At 40.6% G+C, this 15,094-nt stretch overlaps 2 protein-coding genes across 6 annotated transcripts in view; one reads left to right on the top strand and one right to left on the bottom strand.

Annotated features, from left to right (window-relative positions):
- Positions 1-1,020: 1,020 nt before the first annotated feature.
- Positions 1,021-2,782, bottom strand: cldn33b (claudin 33b). The gene has a single exon (XM_005478809.4). It carries the CDS (start codon positions 2,119-2,121, stop codon positions 1,462-1,464), a length of 660 nt encoding a protein of 219 aa, XP_005478866.1. The 5' UTR covers positions 2,122-2,782; the 3' UTR covers positions 1,021-1,461.
- Positions 2,783-3,885: 1,103 nt separating this feature from the next.
- The window catches only part of wwc3 (WWC family member 3), a 42,517-nt gene continuing 31,308 nt past the window's right edge, over positions 3,886-15,094 (top strand). For 2 of the 5 annotated variants that reach the window (XM_019351581.2, XM_019351580.2), the window contains exons 1-2: positions 3,914-3,990; positions 5,416-5,658. In XM_019351581.2, coding sequence (XP_019207126.1) covers positions 3,929-3,990; positions 5,416-5,658 — 305 coding nt within the window. In that variant the 5' untranslated portion in view covers positions 3,914-3,928. Of the gene's footprint in view, positions 3,991-5,199; positions 5,659-15,094 lie in introns of all 5 variants that reach the window. The other 3 variants (XM_005478808.3, XM_013267271.3, XM_013267275.3) reach the window with 3 other exon arrangements.

Raw genomic sequence — 15,094 nt, 5'->3', positions numbered from 1 at the left:
GTGCAGAAAATAGTTAAATGGTTTTGTTAATGGTTAAAATAGAAAGTCTTGCTTAAGAGTGAGTCATGTATTGCAAAACTTTAGTTTCCATCATGTAACATTGAAACAGAAACTTGGATGATCTTTATCTCCATCTGAACTGCCAGAATGGGTCATGGTTTGGGTCATGTTTGCTTATCAACCCCTCTACACAAGACATATCATTTTCCTTGATGTTTCAGTGGCATTTACAGTAAATGAAGCAAAAAGAAAATATCTGCAGCTGTTTTTATGCCTCCCTGATGCCCACACATCGGGACACTACGTGGCATCGGAGGACAGGAGGGTCCCTCTCAGTGGGCCTCAGAACCACCGCTAGCCTCTTCAGGAGCAAAGTCTGGCATGTCATTGGCACCTCAGGTAACATATGCTTCTGTGACAACTTCATTATCTCTCATTAGCTTCATCCTATAAGAACTAACTCCACAGACATGCACCAACCATGGAGGTTTATAAATCCTCATCCTCCCATGCAATAACACGTTATGTCAATGTACTTTGAGCGTATGTAAATGACACAGACAGTTATGGATGGCAGAGCGCGGTGGCACCCTCTGACCTCAGCAAATTTGTGTAATTATGTCAGCTTGTGCTACATTCTTCACAGTACACAGTGCCCATTAATGCGTTCATTAAACACAGCTTAGCTCAGCGAGTGACCAGGAAATCTTGTGGAATTAGACTCAAGCTGTGTTTCCACCGCCGCAGACACACCTGACAAACCAACGGACAGGTTTTTAGTCCCATTCGGTCGCCTGAGAGTCACAGACGAGCAGGGGGGGCTGATGAGGGATTGAGGAAAAGAGCAGCCATGTTTCTACCTCTGACATAACTGGAGTCAAACCTGCTCATGGCTTCAGAAAACATTTTAACACATGAGCAATATATTCCATTAACAAATGCAGGAAATTTACCCTTTTTAATGAAAAGAAGAGCCATTTTTCACCAGGATTGCAATAAAAATTCTTTATGTGAATCATCTCAGTGTGCAACTCAAGAATAGTTTGTGCTTTAAGAGTTATTCTGTATGTTTACAGACTAAGAATAATTGACAATTACAGCATTTAAAAAGCTTAAGAGTCCTGCTAAACAGGCTTGAAATTATATTTTTCCTGTAAGAGAAAGATTCTGAAACCACTCCAGAGTAATGGATAAAAAGGCCTTTTATAAAACATATCTTTATAAAATAGATTTATTCTTACTGATCACAGCAGATCGTCTTATAATGTCTGATTGTGCAGGTGAGTCGTGTAAAAGGGCTGAAACAAGGTGTAAATGTCACCGTCTTTGATCCATTTTTAAAAATAACTATTACACCGTATGTTGTCTCGGTGGTTTACATCATTGCTGTAAAGCGGTCCGACGTGCAGTTCTACAGGTGATTGTGTTGTGATTTCAGTCTCTACACAGGTAAATCATCTGTTAAACATACTCTGTGCGCTTCCTGTAATTTACACCTGTGCCCATCACCTGGTACCGCCGCTGCAGCACAGGCTGAGGCTCCACCTGAGAGCACGAGGAAGAGGTGATCAAGATCACGCCGGCAACTACGAGGAGAAATCCTGCTGCCCAGCCGCAGTACAAAGCGTCTCCAAACTCCCACCGAGGCACCACGTCAGGCACTTTGTCATCAAAGAAATGCATCACTGCTATATGTGCCATATAGGACACTGGAATCAGACACAGAACCCCAGAAACCATCCCGAGCACCCCTCCCGTGATAATTAAAATCCTCTTGGTTTGTTGATCGCTGTCCTCTTTACAACTGTGGACCAAGTCGAGTCCGGGTATTCCCACGAGAATTCCCAGCATGCCCACAGCGAGGGCAGCACACATGAGGATGCGGGCCAGCTTGAGGTCTGTGGAAAGGCCCAGCAGGCTGTCATAAGCCCTACACTCCATCCCTCCAACGTCCTGGACCACGCATGTCTCCCACAGGCCCAGCTCGTAGCTCTCCACAGGCAGCAGCGCAGTGCTCATGGTCAGCCACTGCGGTAAGATAGTGGTGGTTAAAGCGCACAGCCATGCTCCAACGTAGACCAGCATCCCCAGCAGCTCCAAAGCGCAGGCGCACGTGTCCATGTTTCTCTCCCCCTCTTCCTGGCCTCCACGCTTGACAGAGCCACAAGAGTTCTTCTTCTCCTTCTCTGGCTGCACTTCAGATGGAGAGGCCTGTCGCTGTGCAGTCGGGACAGGAGCTGCTCAAAACACCTGATAATTAGAGTTGACCGCTCTAGCTCTGAGGTTTGGAGCTCGTTCTCAAACAGTTCCCACTCAGAGGAGCACACATCTTCTGCTGCTGGAGGGAGAGGGGGACCCACATGGCCCTCCCCTTTGTGGTCCTCCTGCGCTTGCTGCTGTGCCAATGGGCAGCAGGGGCAGAGGCAGAGATGGCCACGATTTTTACAAGACCATTCCTATATGCTGTTCCAAAACTGCATGCCATAAGGGATGTCATTAAATGTCAACAGAATTGTGTTTATACTGAGAAAAAAAACAAAAAGTGCTTGAAGTTCAGTTTGCATCCTGCAGTCCAGCAATAACTGGGTACAAGCATATGAACAAGGTGCCACATACTACAGCAAACTCAGCTTATTATTTGCAAATGCTAAACACTCTTGTCATAAACTTAGTTGCCACTGAAGCCCTTCATCTCTGTCCTCAAAGGTTTTTTCCTGTAGCCATGAGTAGCCTGGTTAGAAAAACACTTCAGTGTTAGAGGATCATAAAGGCAGTGTTGCACAACTTGGCCTTCGAGTGATTTATTACCAGTGAAAAATGTTATGTAAGGACAGCAATGCTGAGATTTGCTGATAACCATTTAAGTTAAATTTAAAAATATATGAATATTTTTGTCATATTCCTCGTGGTGGGATAGCTGCTCACAGTCAGGCTCTGCTGCATGTGACTACATCTGAAACAACAGAGCAGCTTATTGTGTGCTCTCGTATGAACACTGCATGGTTGTGGGAAATGATCGTAGGAGGCAATAGATCAAAGCTGAGATGTGAGAAAATGTTTCCCGTTCATAAACTCATAGACAGCCGTACAAACCACAAACAAACACACAAACAGAAATGCACAGATAACATCCCCGGGCTGCCAAACTCCTCCTGCTCCAGAGAAGAAAACACTCAGCTGACTGCTGTGATGTCCTCACAAACACTTAAGGAATACCAAACCATACCAGAAACAAGCTTAATCTCAGCTTTAAAGGGACGTCTCTGCAGCTATAGACAAGTTACTCATGATGATCCTGGCCAAGAATGTCACATTACACATCCAACTTAATTTCTGTCACTGAAAATATGAAAAAGTGTAGTTGCAGTTCCCCTTCTTACCCACAGAGGCCGCCAAATATCCTTCAAAAATAAATAAATTGGCATGTGGTGGGGGATATTATTCAGAGTTTAAAAGAGTATTTTTTTAATACTCTGAGAGAGAGTCTCACCTAGTGTCTGGTTTTCCTGCTCCTCCTAATCCTCTTTCTATCTTGTTCTTCCACGGTTTTAAACTTACCTGGATGCACAGTGTTAATTATGCTGACCACAAAATAGTTTGTAAGTTTTGTAAGTGACCCCCTCCCCACTACTGCACAAAGAAAGACACACACTTATTGGAGGTATTTGTCCTTCTTGCTATGACGCAGCTGAGAAGATCCTGGTCTGTTTTAGTCATATAGTGTTTTATGTACCTCTGTACCATTCTACTTCTTGTGTTTTTTCATAAACAATACATACCTTATAAGTAATAATAAAATAACTTTATTGGCATTTATTTTATCATAGCTTATAAAAACTGTAGGAGCCATATGAGTTGCTCTTTTTTGACTAAGTGGGTTGGTTTAAATGGACTCACTGTATTGGTGCACGGGTGTGGGGCGTGTTAGATGATAAATGTGGTTGCACTCACCTGTTCACCGCACCTGATGTTGATGAGCAGAAAGGTAGGGTGAGCATGAGGCAAAACTTTCTGTTGACTGCAGCTTGAGCGCAGCTTGAATGATTTTGATAGATTTTGACTGTAACTTTATGTTTTTTGTATATTTGTGCACTAATTGATGCCATAGGCCAAGTTGTAATTTGGCATAGTAATTAGTGCAGCCATTGTGAGTTGCAGTCATTTGTTTAATAGTTAATCCCATGTGCTGATTTGTATATTGGACAGTTGCATGTGGAGTAAAAGGAGCAAATGTTACAGAAGTGTATTTTATACGTTTATTGTTGCGCGTCATCTGTGTCCTCATGTTTAGCCTGCCGCGGCCTTTGGTTGGAGGAGCCGCAACAAAAACCTTAATTGTAAATTTTTAATTTTCACTCGCTGAAAATGGGAGAAACCAGGAGGGAATATAAGAAATGAGTATTTCAGAGGGACCTCTTAGATTGACCAATTTGGAGACAAAGTTAAAGAGGCAAGCCTGAAATGATTTGGTTTAGTACATACAATACTATACTAGTATAGTATGTAAAGTACAGAGGAGGTATAGTGGATATATTGGACAAGCATGTTAAATATGGAGCTTCCAAGCAGGAGGAAAGGAGGAAGAGCTCAGAACATTCATTAATGTAATGAAGGAGGACATGCAGAGGGTTGGTGTGACAGATGAGGATGCAAAGGAGAGGGTGAGATGGAGGCAGATGATCTTTGGGAACAAAAGGGAAAACCTACAAGAAGATAGTTGCGTATTTTAGGTAATTTGGATATATTTTAATCTACTTTTAGCTACTTAAGTAAGAATGACTGTAAAACAGTTTAAACGCCAGGAAGTTGATCTGGGTGGCCGGTGTATGAGCTGTTGCAGTACCAATTAAGGCCAAGAGGTGGCGCAGCTGCACCACTAAAAACGGCTCCTTCAAACAGCAGCGTGTTTCCCTAGAATTTATATTAACATTATCTTTTTATAACTGTCTTATATTAATAATAACTTTAAACATTACTGATTTAAATTTTATACACACAAACAGAAGCTACTCTTGAGAAACTTTGAGTGAATCAACAGGTTTGTGTCGCAGCGTTAGCTAAATCAGCCTCAGTTAAATCACAGCCGTTAGCTGAATTAACATTAAAATGAAACGTTAAGTTTATTTTATACGGTGTGTTTTCGCGGCGCCGTGAAGCTTTAATGAAAGTGTTGAGCTCTGAAGTTTCCTCATTGGACAGGGGGAGCTGGCTCCGTCGTACGTATGCTAATCCGCTCCCGAATATGGACACGGGGAATGAAATATGGCGGAGAAAGCGAACATGGAGAAACGAGCACTGAGAGAGCCCCGCCGCGCTGATTTTGGAGGGTTGTAGAAAGAAGAGGAGGAAAGTGGATGTACCCCCGGTGGGACTTTTTCCAGTGGAAAGTTTTGTATCTGCGTCTCTTTTCTCCAGCGCGTCCAGGTCGATTGGTTGTAATGCAGTGAGGAGCGACTTTTTCAGGGGGATAAAGCAGGGCAGGGGGCTGCAGCCCTCTCACCGTCTCGACGCTATGCCGTGGGTCAGCGGCGGAAAGCGGAGAGAGAGCTCGGAACTGCCGCTGCCCGCGGGCTGGGAGGAAGCCCGGGATTACGATGGCAGAGTGTTTTTCATCGACCACAACACCCGGCAAACTTCATGGATTGACCCCAGAGATAGGTACGCTTAAGGCCCTGAAGTAATGTTATTACACACACTCACAAAAAGTAATCTTAATACAACGAGACTTCTTTATAAACTGACATAACTCACAGGAGAGCAGGGGCGTTTCCAGGGGGGGTTTAATGGGGTGGCACGGAGGGACCGAGAATGAGCCAGGGTTGGCTCACTGGAAAATAATTGTAGAAAAGCAATATAGAAAACATAAACGAACTACGAACCATCCTATTCCCTCAAATAGAAGCTTTTATGTGCAAAATGGCTCTTCACATAGCCTGAAATTTTCATTCAAAGCTATTAGATTAAGTTTCACCACCAACATATATTGTTCTTCTTCTTAGTTTTTTGTTTATGTTTCCTAAAGAAACCTACAACTTTGATCACAGAGAATATCGTTCCCCCCCCCCCCCCCCACATGATACATCCTTAAATTTTCTTTCTTTTTTCTGGTTATTTTTATTTACTACATTTGGCCTTATGGTGAACCCGTCAACTTAAGATTTTGTTTTGATGCACTTGATGATAGTAAGCTGTTCTGTATGCATTTCACGAGTTTAGTGCTTAGTTCTAGACTAAGACAAAGATTATTAGCACTGTGGGCACCAAACTTTCTTGTGTAGTATCTCGTTGAACTTAAGAGATGAACTTGGAGACTAAAAGGCGTATAAATAAGGAAAAGTCAATGAAATCGCCTCTTCCCCTTCCGATTACTTAGGAACAGTGTGATGTAGTGAAAGGATGTTTCTGGGTTTTTTGTTTTTTTTAAATGGGGTGGCACAAAGCAAGAAGGGATTCACAGGAAATCAGAAAATATAATGTAGACAGCAAATGAAAGTAGAAAGCATTGCAGATCCCTGTGCTCTAATACAGTTTATGAGAGTGTGAAAATGGTTTGATGAATACCTGTTTTCCAAAACGGATGTGGAATACTGTTTGTTATTTTCATTTAAGTTTATGGTTGACATATAGCCCAATATGATTTAAAGCAAGCTCTTAAAATTTTCCTACCTTTAATAAATGTCCTAGTTTTCACATTTAATGAACCAGTTTACAAAAAATATAACTGGATAGAACTGTCTTAAAATACAGGTGAACTAAATAAGTGGGTGGGTCTGTTATCATGTAGATAAACAATTGTATTTTATGCTTGTATTATACAATACTTGTAAAAATATAATTACTTTAGTATTTGACTTGGATTTTCAGTCCTCCCTTCAGCTGGCAGTTTTTATTGGGAAACACTAAGTAATAAAATCAGTGCAGTTTCCATATAAAGACACTGAGGATTTAAAAGTTTTATCATTAAATACACTTAAAGTACCCAGAATCACGATTATTCATTTAATAATTTTTATAACACTGTAATATTGTAGCTGGAGATGATTTTAATTACTTTATTACTGTTTGATAGTCTGATCTCTCCTATATTATTAGCTGTAGATTTTAAAATTGAATTATATTTGTAATATCGTATTTACATATAAAATAGAGTAAGGGTAGAAAGTAGAATAATATAGAAATAAAGTAGAAGTATAAATAATAAATGTACTATGTTAGACTATAACACTGGTCCTGTTCATGTTCTTGTAAAATTAACAGTACTCTAGTCCAGTGACCATGGGGGCTGGTGCCACCCCGTACCCCCACTTCTGGACAATGCCCCTGTTGGAGCAAGGTTGTAATTACTATCAGAGGTTGTGTTTTGGGGATAAGTAAAGTTTAAGTTTGGGACAAGCGGTCACAAAGCACTACACACAAGAGGCTAAAATAAACATGAACATTAGGTGCCCAAAAAAAAAAAAAATAAGACGCAGTAAAATAAACAAGTAGTTTTAAAATAAGTAAATAATAACTAAAATAAGTAAATAACAATTCAATAAAAGAGTCTTCAACAGAAGACCAGTTTTTGACTGCTTTTTAAAAGCATCCACAGGGGCAGCTCCTTTATTGTGAGGTTGTGGTGAATGATGTGGCTACAGTCAATGATCGTCTGAGGTTTGGGAGCAGCTGTGGGCCTCCACAGCTCCTACAGAAGCTCCCTTACAAACATGATCATGGTCTAATGATCCCACATGTCGGTTTAAACATGAAATTTAACAGTTTGGACATAAAATTAGACAACAGCTCAGCCTTTCTATTGTTGCAGAGGAGTTGTTTTTGTCCAAGTTAACCCTGTCAGTGTGGTCACCTGAGCTATTTATGTCCCTTCTTCACTTAGAAGAAAACCTGTTGTGTGTGTGTGTGTGTGTTCGCATGTGTGTCAAACCTCAGTCATCCAGACTCATCAGTAAGCCCTGCAGATTTATGACTTCCAGTGACCTGAAACATTCCTGGCTCACACACCTAATACAGAGCGCCATTGTTATCCAGCTCCCCTTTCCTTTCCACACAAAGACACCTCCTAAAGACCAGTCAGAGAGTGAAGAGCTGCTCTCAAGTTTGTCATGTCCAGCCTTCAAAAGATGACAATTTTAGTGTGTGATTTCCACTGCATGGAGATTTCAGCATGGAGACTAGTAGTCGGACATGTGCTTTTAAACTCCAACTCCCAGAAATCCTTGTGAAAGTATGTGAGGAATGCTCGCTGGGCCACTGAGAAAGCTGCAAGGATGTGCTTTTTGCGGGGACTAGGATTTCACCAGCCCAGAAGCAAGCTCAATCAGGCATTCAAAGCAGACTTTGTTGTGAGATTACTGGGAATTACAGCAAGTATTTTAGCTCTGATGTATTATGAGGGGAAAGGCTCAAATTCACAAAAACAGAGCTCAAAGTATGGCGAGTACTAGTGTACATTTTACTCCAGCAGTGGGCTTCTAGTAGCTGCATGTAATCCAGATAAGAAAAACCTGATTTCCTCGTGAGTTGATTAACCATTGTTGTTTGCAACTGATAGCAGTTTCACAAGCTCTTATAGTCGTCAGCATTTGAGGGAGGGCCTTCTTTAGTAAGACTAAAGAATGTTTTCTGCATTTGTTCTGGTGCTACTCTGCGATTTACAGGCTTTCTCATTTGAGGAATGTCTTCTGTCACCACCTGATACTGACTTTCCAATAAATCAAACCTCCTGCTAATGAGCAGCAGATACAAAAAGGTGTCAGCTTTTCTGTCAGGGTTTTAAAAAAAAAAAAAAAAGCAGATAAATGAGGCTGCATGCACATATGTCAGGAGCAGAGATATGAATGCAGAGATGATAAGAGGTTCGTAATTTCTCCTGTCAAGTCTCGGTTTGACAGCTGCTCTGCTGAACTGAAATCAAAGGATGAACATCAGTCATTGGGTGTTTAACCCCTGAGAATCAGCTGATCTGCTCTGTCCAATGACTTTTTTGTAAAGTCTTGGAAAAGTTTACTTTCTTAATGTTAATATTTTTGGAGTTACAGGATCTGAAAACACACTGGGCTGGGTTGAAATTTGGTGCTTTTTAGTTTGCGTGATTATTTATTTATTTATTTTTTTTTTTTTTTTTATTTTTTTTTTTCCCCCTGCATTTTTCCTCCTAACTTTGTAAATACAAGAGACAACTTTTTAACTTTTCAATACCTTTTTATGACTAAAAAGAATGCTATTTTTAAAGAAAAAATCACCAAAATTAACCCACCTTTATCTATTTGAGGTCCTGTGATTCTGAATATATTCATAGTCTAAAGGTAAAATCTATGTCTTCATGTCTTGAAAATACAAAACTATTACCCCTGCACCCCCTCTAAAAAAAAAAAAATAAAAAAAAAAAAAAAAAAAAATCTGCTGATTCTGAAGGGGTCTGGAGGGAACTTCTTACAGCAGGCTAATTTTTTTGACTCATTTGTTTTTATAGGACTTCATCATGAGATCTGGATTTTACCTGAGGCTGCTAAATGGAAAAACAAATATCAGCCAGACACTTAAAAGACAAAGTATGTGATGAGATTCTTTAGAGGTGTTGTGGAATTATAAAAATGCAATAAATGTAGTCAGGTGAAGACTGTTTGTCTGTTTAACCCTTAAGCCACCACGATAATGGCCAGAGACTCAAACTGTCTGTTAATTGAGCTGTTTTCATCACTTGGAACATTAATTATCTACCTCAGGCGTTCTCCAGCAGTAAATCTTTCTACTCTGCTAGGTGCTTACATCAGAGTGTGAGTACGTGTATTAGTGATAAAAAGCACTTAGAGTGAATAAAATAAAGTACTGTATGTATGATTGGGTGGATGTAGCTTGTATTGTAAAAGCATTTTGGGTGCTTAGTAAGAGTAGAAAAGTGTTATTTACATACCAGTCGGGGGAGCGGGGTGGAGGTGGAATGCTCTATATTTTGGGAATAATATGATCTGTTTTACAGAAAACACTGGCCTCAGATTTGATGTTTAACTCCTGGCTCTCAAGAAACAGAAAGTACAGTACAGCAGCTTGTGTGATCTAGTGTGTTGCTTACCAGGTCTGCCTGATGTGCCTAGAGTCTGCTGACTCGCAGAGAGGAGCGTCAGTAGTGGATTATCACTGCTAATCGCTAAAACAGAGGCACCATTGAAGCTGGAACATAATTGTCAGTGATGATCACGATGAGCTGTAATGGGGCGGCGTATCAGCCAGAGGTCAAGTTTGTTCCTGCGGGTATGGGTGACGTCGACAGCCGAAGATGGAGATGTTTTGGTTAGATGATGGTGTGTGTAGTGACTCATTAGACGGACTTGCCAATGCAGTGCACAGATACCTGAGAAATTGAGGGTTTCTCTGTTTACTTTGGTATAGCAAGTAAGTATAAGGTAACACAGACTCATTGCTTTCAATGTACAGCTCTTAAAAATGAGCCTTTGGTGGGTGACTGTGCACGTTTGGTAGGCATGTGGTATAAAAATGGCAGTGTTGCCTGACTTTACAGAAGTCTGTGCGTTTTCATGTTGGCCATTCCATAAACAAAAATGTATTTGAAGCTTGAATAAATTAAACCCATTTACAGAAAACTTAAAAATCACCATCCAAGATTTTTTTCTCCCTTGATGGAAGGCCAAAACCTCAGTGGTTTTTAATATGAAGGAAAATCCCTGAAGAAGGAAATGCTTCATGTGATGATGATGATGGTATGAAGACGATGCAGCTGGGTGGGCTGAAGATTTTCAGACTTTTGAAGTGGTATAAGATGACTGATAATTAACTGACATTTCTTGTAGGTCAGCGTAAATATCAACAGAAAAGTTCGAGGTTCCCTAAAACCATGCTGGTGTGCATGCAGGAAAACCCTGATAAATGCGAATTAATCATAGGGAACCAGGAAAACCCCTGACTTTGCAAGCAACTGAGACCCCCTCAGAACTGACTGCCTTAATTTCTGATGATGCTTTTTTTTTTTGGGGGGGGGGGGCTGACAGTGGATACCTCAAGCTGCTCTCGGCCAGCTCCTGCAGATAAGCTGAGCAGCTCTGAGGGGCTTTTTTGTTGCTGTGGAATGAGCGTTATGTTAGGCATGCCTACACTAATGCCTGGGGGCTCTGCTCGCTCGCGGCCCCAGACAAAGCAGCAGAACAGAGGCAGTTCCCACGTGTCTACCACCTCCTCTCATCCTGGGCCCTGTAGGCCTCCTTTATTAGCTCTGTTATGCAATGGCCATGGCCGGCCTGCCGCTCAGCAAAGGGAGGCCTTTATGCTTGGTCACAAAGCACATCAAATTCAATTATTCTGGAAAGGGTGAGCTGTGTTGCCAGCACCGAAGGGTTATTCACATGCGCTGAACCCCGCTGTTATTTTGCTTCCCCCAGTGTTTTCATTATGATGGCTCTTTTTTGTCTTTCGGTTGCGGGAGGTTGCGAACATGTCATTGCTTGATCTGGTGTCATTTTGCCCGTGTTCTTTTTCATGAGCAGACAATGTGTTTGTCTTCAGCTTTCACCTCACTATTTTGGAAGCGCAGATACTTTGTCCTTCAGCAGTTGGTGCTGCAGGCGCCTTTGACGTCCAGGTTTCCCAGCTGACTGTCCTGTGTGTTTTTGTTTTTTGGATGATTTATTGCAACAAAAACAACAACAAAAACACTCACTCGTAGCTTAAAGCCTGCTTTATGTTGTTCCTGAATGTGCTTTTCTCTGGCAGCTTCAGCCATCAGTCAGATGTGTAGGTTGCCAGTGTTTTATGTGTATATTGTGAAGAATACTACCTAAACAGGACATGCCAGACTCAGTGGACCAGCCTTCAGCTCTGGGTGACCATTGTTTTTGTTTTGTTTTTTTGTTTTTTTTTTTCTTCCTCTTCCATGCATCTGCACAGTTCTTATTCAAAAGTGAAGAAAAATGCTGTTGACAACCTGGACTCTACTGTTTGTTTTCTGTGCTTTTACAACTACAAAAACTACAGTTTCTCTGTTATTATATTTTAACGGGTCTTCATGTGCTTCTGGTTGATTTGAGTTATTTTGAAACTATTTATAAAGCTTTCAAAAACATTAATATTAACAATTAAACATAAGACCCAGGAAACCCCAGCAGAACAGGTAATTCATTTCGAAGCAGCGTTGTTTTGTTTTTGTTTTTGTTTTTTTTGTTTTTTTTGTTTGTTTTTTTTAAAAGAATGTAAAGCGTGTCTATCTGCTTGTTAAGCCTGACATAATTGGCTATTTCCGGGCATAAATGCTCCTTCAGTTCCCAAAAGCAAACAAACACTGAAGCACCTTTGACAGTTAAAAAACGATCCACATTTTTTTCAGCTCCAATAAAATGATCAGTATGGCTGTTCTCCCAGCTGTTACAATAAAGTTTAACATCCAGGCATGCAAGAAAGAGAGTTTACAAGACATCTGAAAATCATATATCATGTTCCTGTGCTGCACTGCTACAACTCTGGACGTAAGCAAAGACTGAAAACTGACTCCAGCAAAGGTTGAAGGGTTAGTGAAGTTGAGCTGGCTGACATTATGCTGTTCTAGCTGGTGGCTACCTACAAAGCTATCAGTAGGCATATAGTAGTGTAGGAGAAACAGCATCCTGTCTAACAGGATGTTAGTCATTCTTATGACGGTGCGTGGTTTGGATTACGCACTATGAAAAAGGCCTGATCCTAAGCCGTGGTGTTCATAGCTGTAGTAAAAGCCTTATTTTAAAGAGTACTTGTAACAAAATGCTTGAGGCTGAGAATGATGACTGAACTGTTTGGGGGAAACAAGAAGCAAAGCAGTAGAGCAAGTTAAAAAGATGAGAGCCTCATGAAGGCAGCGCTTAGACCAGGAAACAGGGTTATGACATCATCGCTATATTTTCTTAACAAGATTTATATAAAGCAGTGGTTCCCATTTGAGGACCTGAAAGACTCCACTGATCAGGCTGTTTGACAACCACTAAATTACAGTCGCTGATGTCATTTCTAAAACCCAAGCACAAATAAATCATCTAAAATCAGTCTGGTGTTAAATGACACAATAGTTACCATTGACAGTGGTCAATAATGTGTAACATTAATATTATGCTTTATAAGATTTCAGAAGTATTGTAATAAAGAGTCATTATGCTAATTTCCAGCTCAATATTTTTATTATTGGACTCTTAATAGTCTAATAGAATAATTCACAGTATATAAATGAAATGATCTTTATTTATCACATACTGTACCTTAGTGCAAGGCCTCCAGTTCATCCTCAAGCTGCTTTAGTGCCTCTTTTGTAACCAGTTTTCTTCTGATTGGCTGAGAAGATGGGTTGGTGGGGATTTTGTGCTCATAACCAGTTCTATGATGACCATATTACAGGTCAAAGTATGGAAAGAACTATTTGAAGATCTCTGTTTGGTTCACAGGGATTATTTCAGCATATGGTAAATTTATTATTTGAAATTTTAACCACAACAACAAGTTATGTATGATAGAAAATAGTGGTCCCCCTTAAAATTGTCCATCTATTTTTTTTTTTATAACATTTTTGCTTCTCTGTCACACTGATGGGGAAAAATACAAAAGCTTAAAACAAACAAACACAAAAAAGCCCGTAATTTCACAATTCTGCATCCCTACTAACTACCAGTTAAACAGAGTGTTCATCCAGCTGTATTTCATTGCAGTATTTCGCTGTCTTCTTTAGCAAACTACTATCTTGAGTTTGCGAATACCCCCAAACTCTCAATAATTCATTTAGAGCATGTTTTCATTAAAAGAAAATGTGGAGATGCGGTGCTATATGCCAATTTTGAATTGAAGCTCCAGATCAGATTATGTGTTGCCCTCTTCATTTTCCTTTTTAAGTACTCCCAACAAATGCTCCACTTTGCTTCTATCTCATATAGTATTGGAGAGATGACAAACAGGTTGCAAGCCCCAAAAAAAAGTGCTGTTGCCTCAAAAATTCCTTTGTGTTAAAAAAGAAATGTGAAAACAACTTTGGGAGGACTGTCATTTATGCGCAGACTGTCAGAGGGGTCTGGTGCAGCGTTTCACAGTGAGGCCTGAAGCAGCTGGCAGACAGACGGACGCACAGACACCCGGTTCTCCCATTATGTGTTGAAACTTATAGAAATAGGTCTCTATAAGTAGCCTAAGATCCCCGTCTCTGTACACATTTAGACAGCGCCTGAACACATGGACGGGGCTCGTCTGCTGAAGCTGAAAGCTAAAAGACTGTGTAGCAAGGCTTGAAGGGCTTCATTTTTATGAAACGGGGCTTTAGCTTTAATATCGCCTTAGCTAAAAATGTTGAAGTAGCTCTTTCTAATTACAGCTCTGAATACTACAGTATAAATGAAGATTTGGTAATGCTGTGTTCTTAAGGCCTCATCTGTGTAATCTCCAGGTGGTTGCTGGGTGAAATCGGTCTCTTGGCATCTTTCACCAAATGGTATAGTGACCACCAAGTAGTCAACCTTAACCTAGAAATGGAGTGGTTCCATTCCATTTGTAGGTTAAAGTTGACTAGCTAGGTCCAGAAGAGAGGCACAGAGGAAAGCCAACCTAAGATTCACTTCCTTTAAATTTTCATGGAAATTCTGACCCACATCCTTTACACAAAAATCAGCCCTTGGTACCTCTAACAGCCTTAGAAACAACAAAAAGATTTAGGAAAGAGATTATTTTTAAATTGCCTTACTGTCCAGTTGAACGTTGGTAGTAAAAAAAAAATGTTTAATAAACAAACAAAACCTGCATGCATGCACCTTTAAATCAGACCACAACCCAAAGTGATTTACATTTTTCCCCCAGTGTCACACTTGGATGCAATGAATAGCCTTTATCTTTAAATCCATAAGGTTGGAAATTTCACACCGGTGCTGAGAGTGGACCATGTGGTACAATCGGTGTGTTTCTGACAACTCCACTCTCTGGTCTTCTTGCCAGTACCACTGCTACCTTTAGCCGTATTTCTTTTCTTACATTTTCTAGATCTCATCAGATGTCTTACTAAACTAGGCGGCATTTCATCAGTCCATTTTTAACCAAGTAAGAAGAGTAAGCTGAAGTGGTGTCAGGCTGAAAGCCTGGAATAATG

Source organism: Oreochromis niloticus, linkage group LG23, assembly GCF_001858045.2.
Source record: "Oreochromis niloticus isolate F11D_XX linkage group LG23, O_niloticus_UMD_NMBU, whole genome shotgun sequence".
Lineage (NCBI taxonomy): Eukaryota > Metazoa > Chordata > Actinopteri > Cichliformes > Cichlidae > Oreochromis > Oreochromis niloticus.
This window is presented reverse-complemented; position numbering and strand designations above follow the sequence as displayed.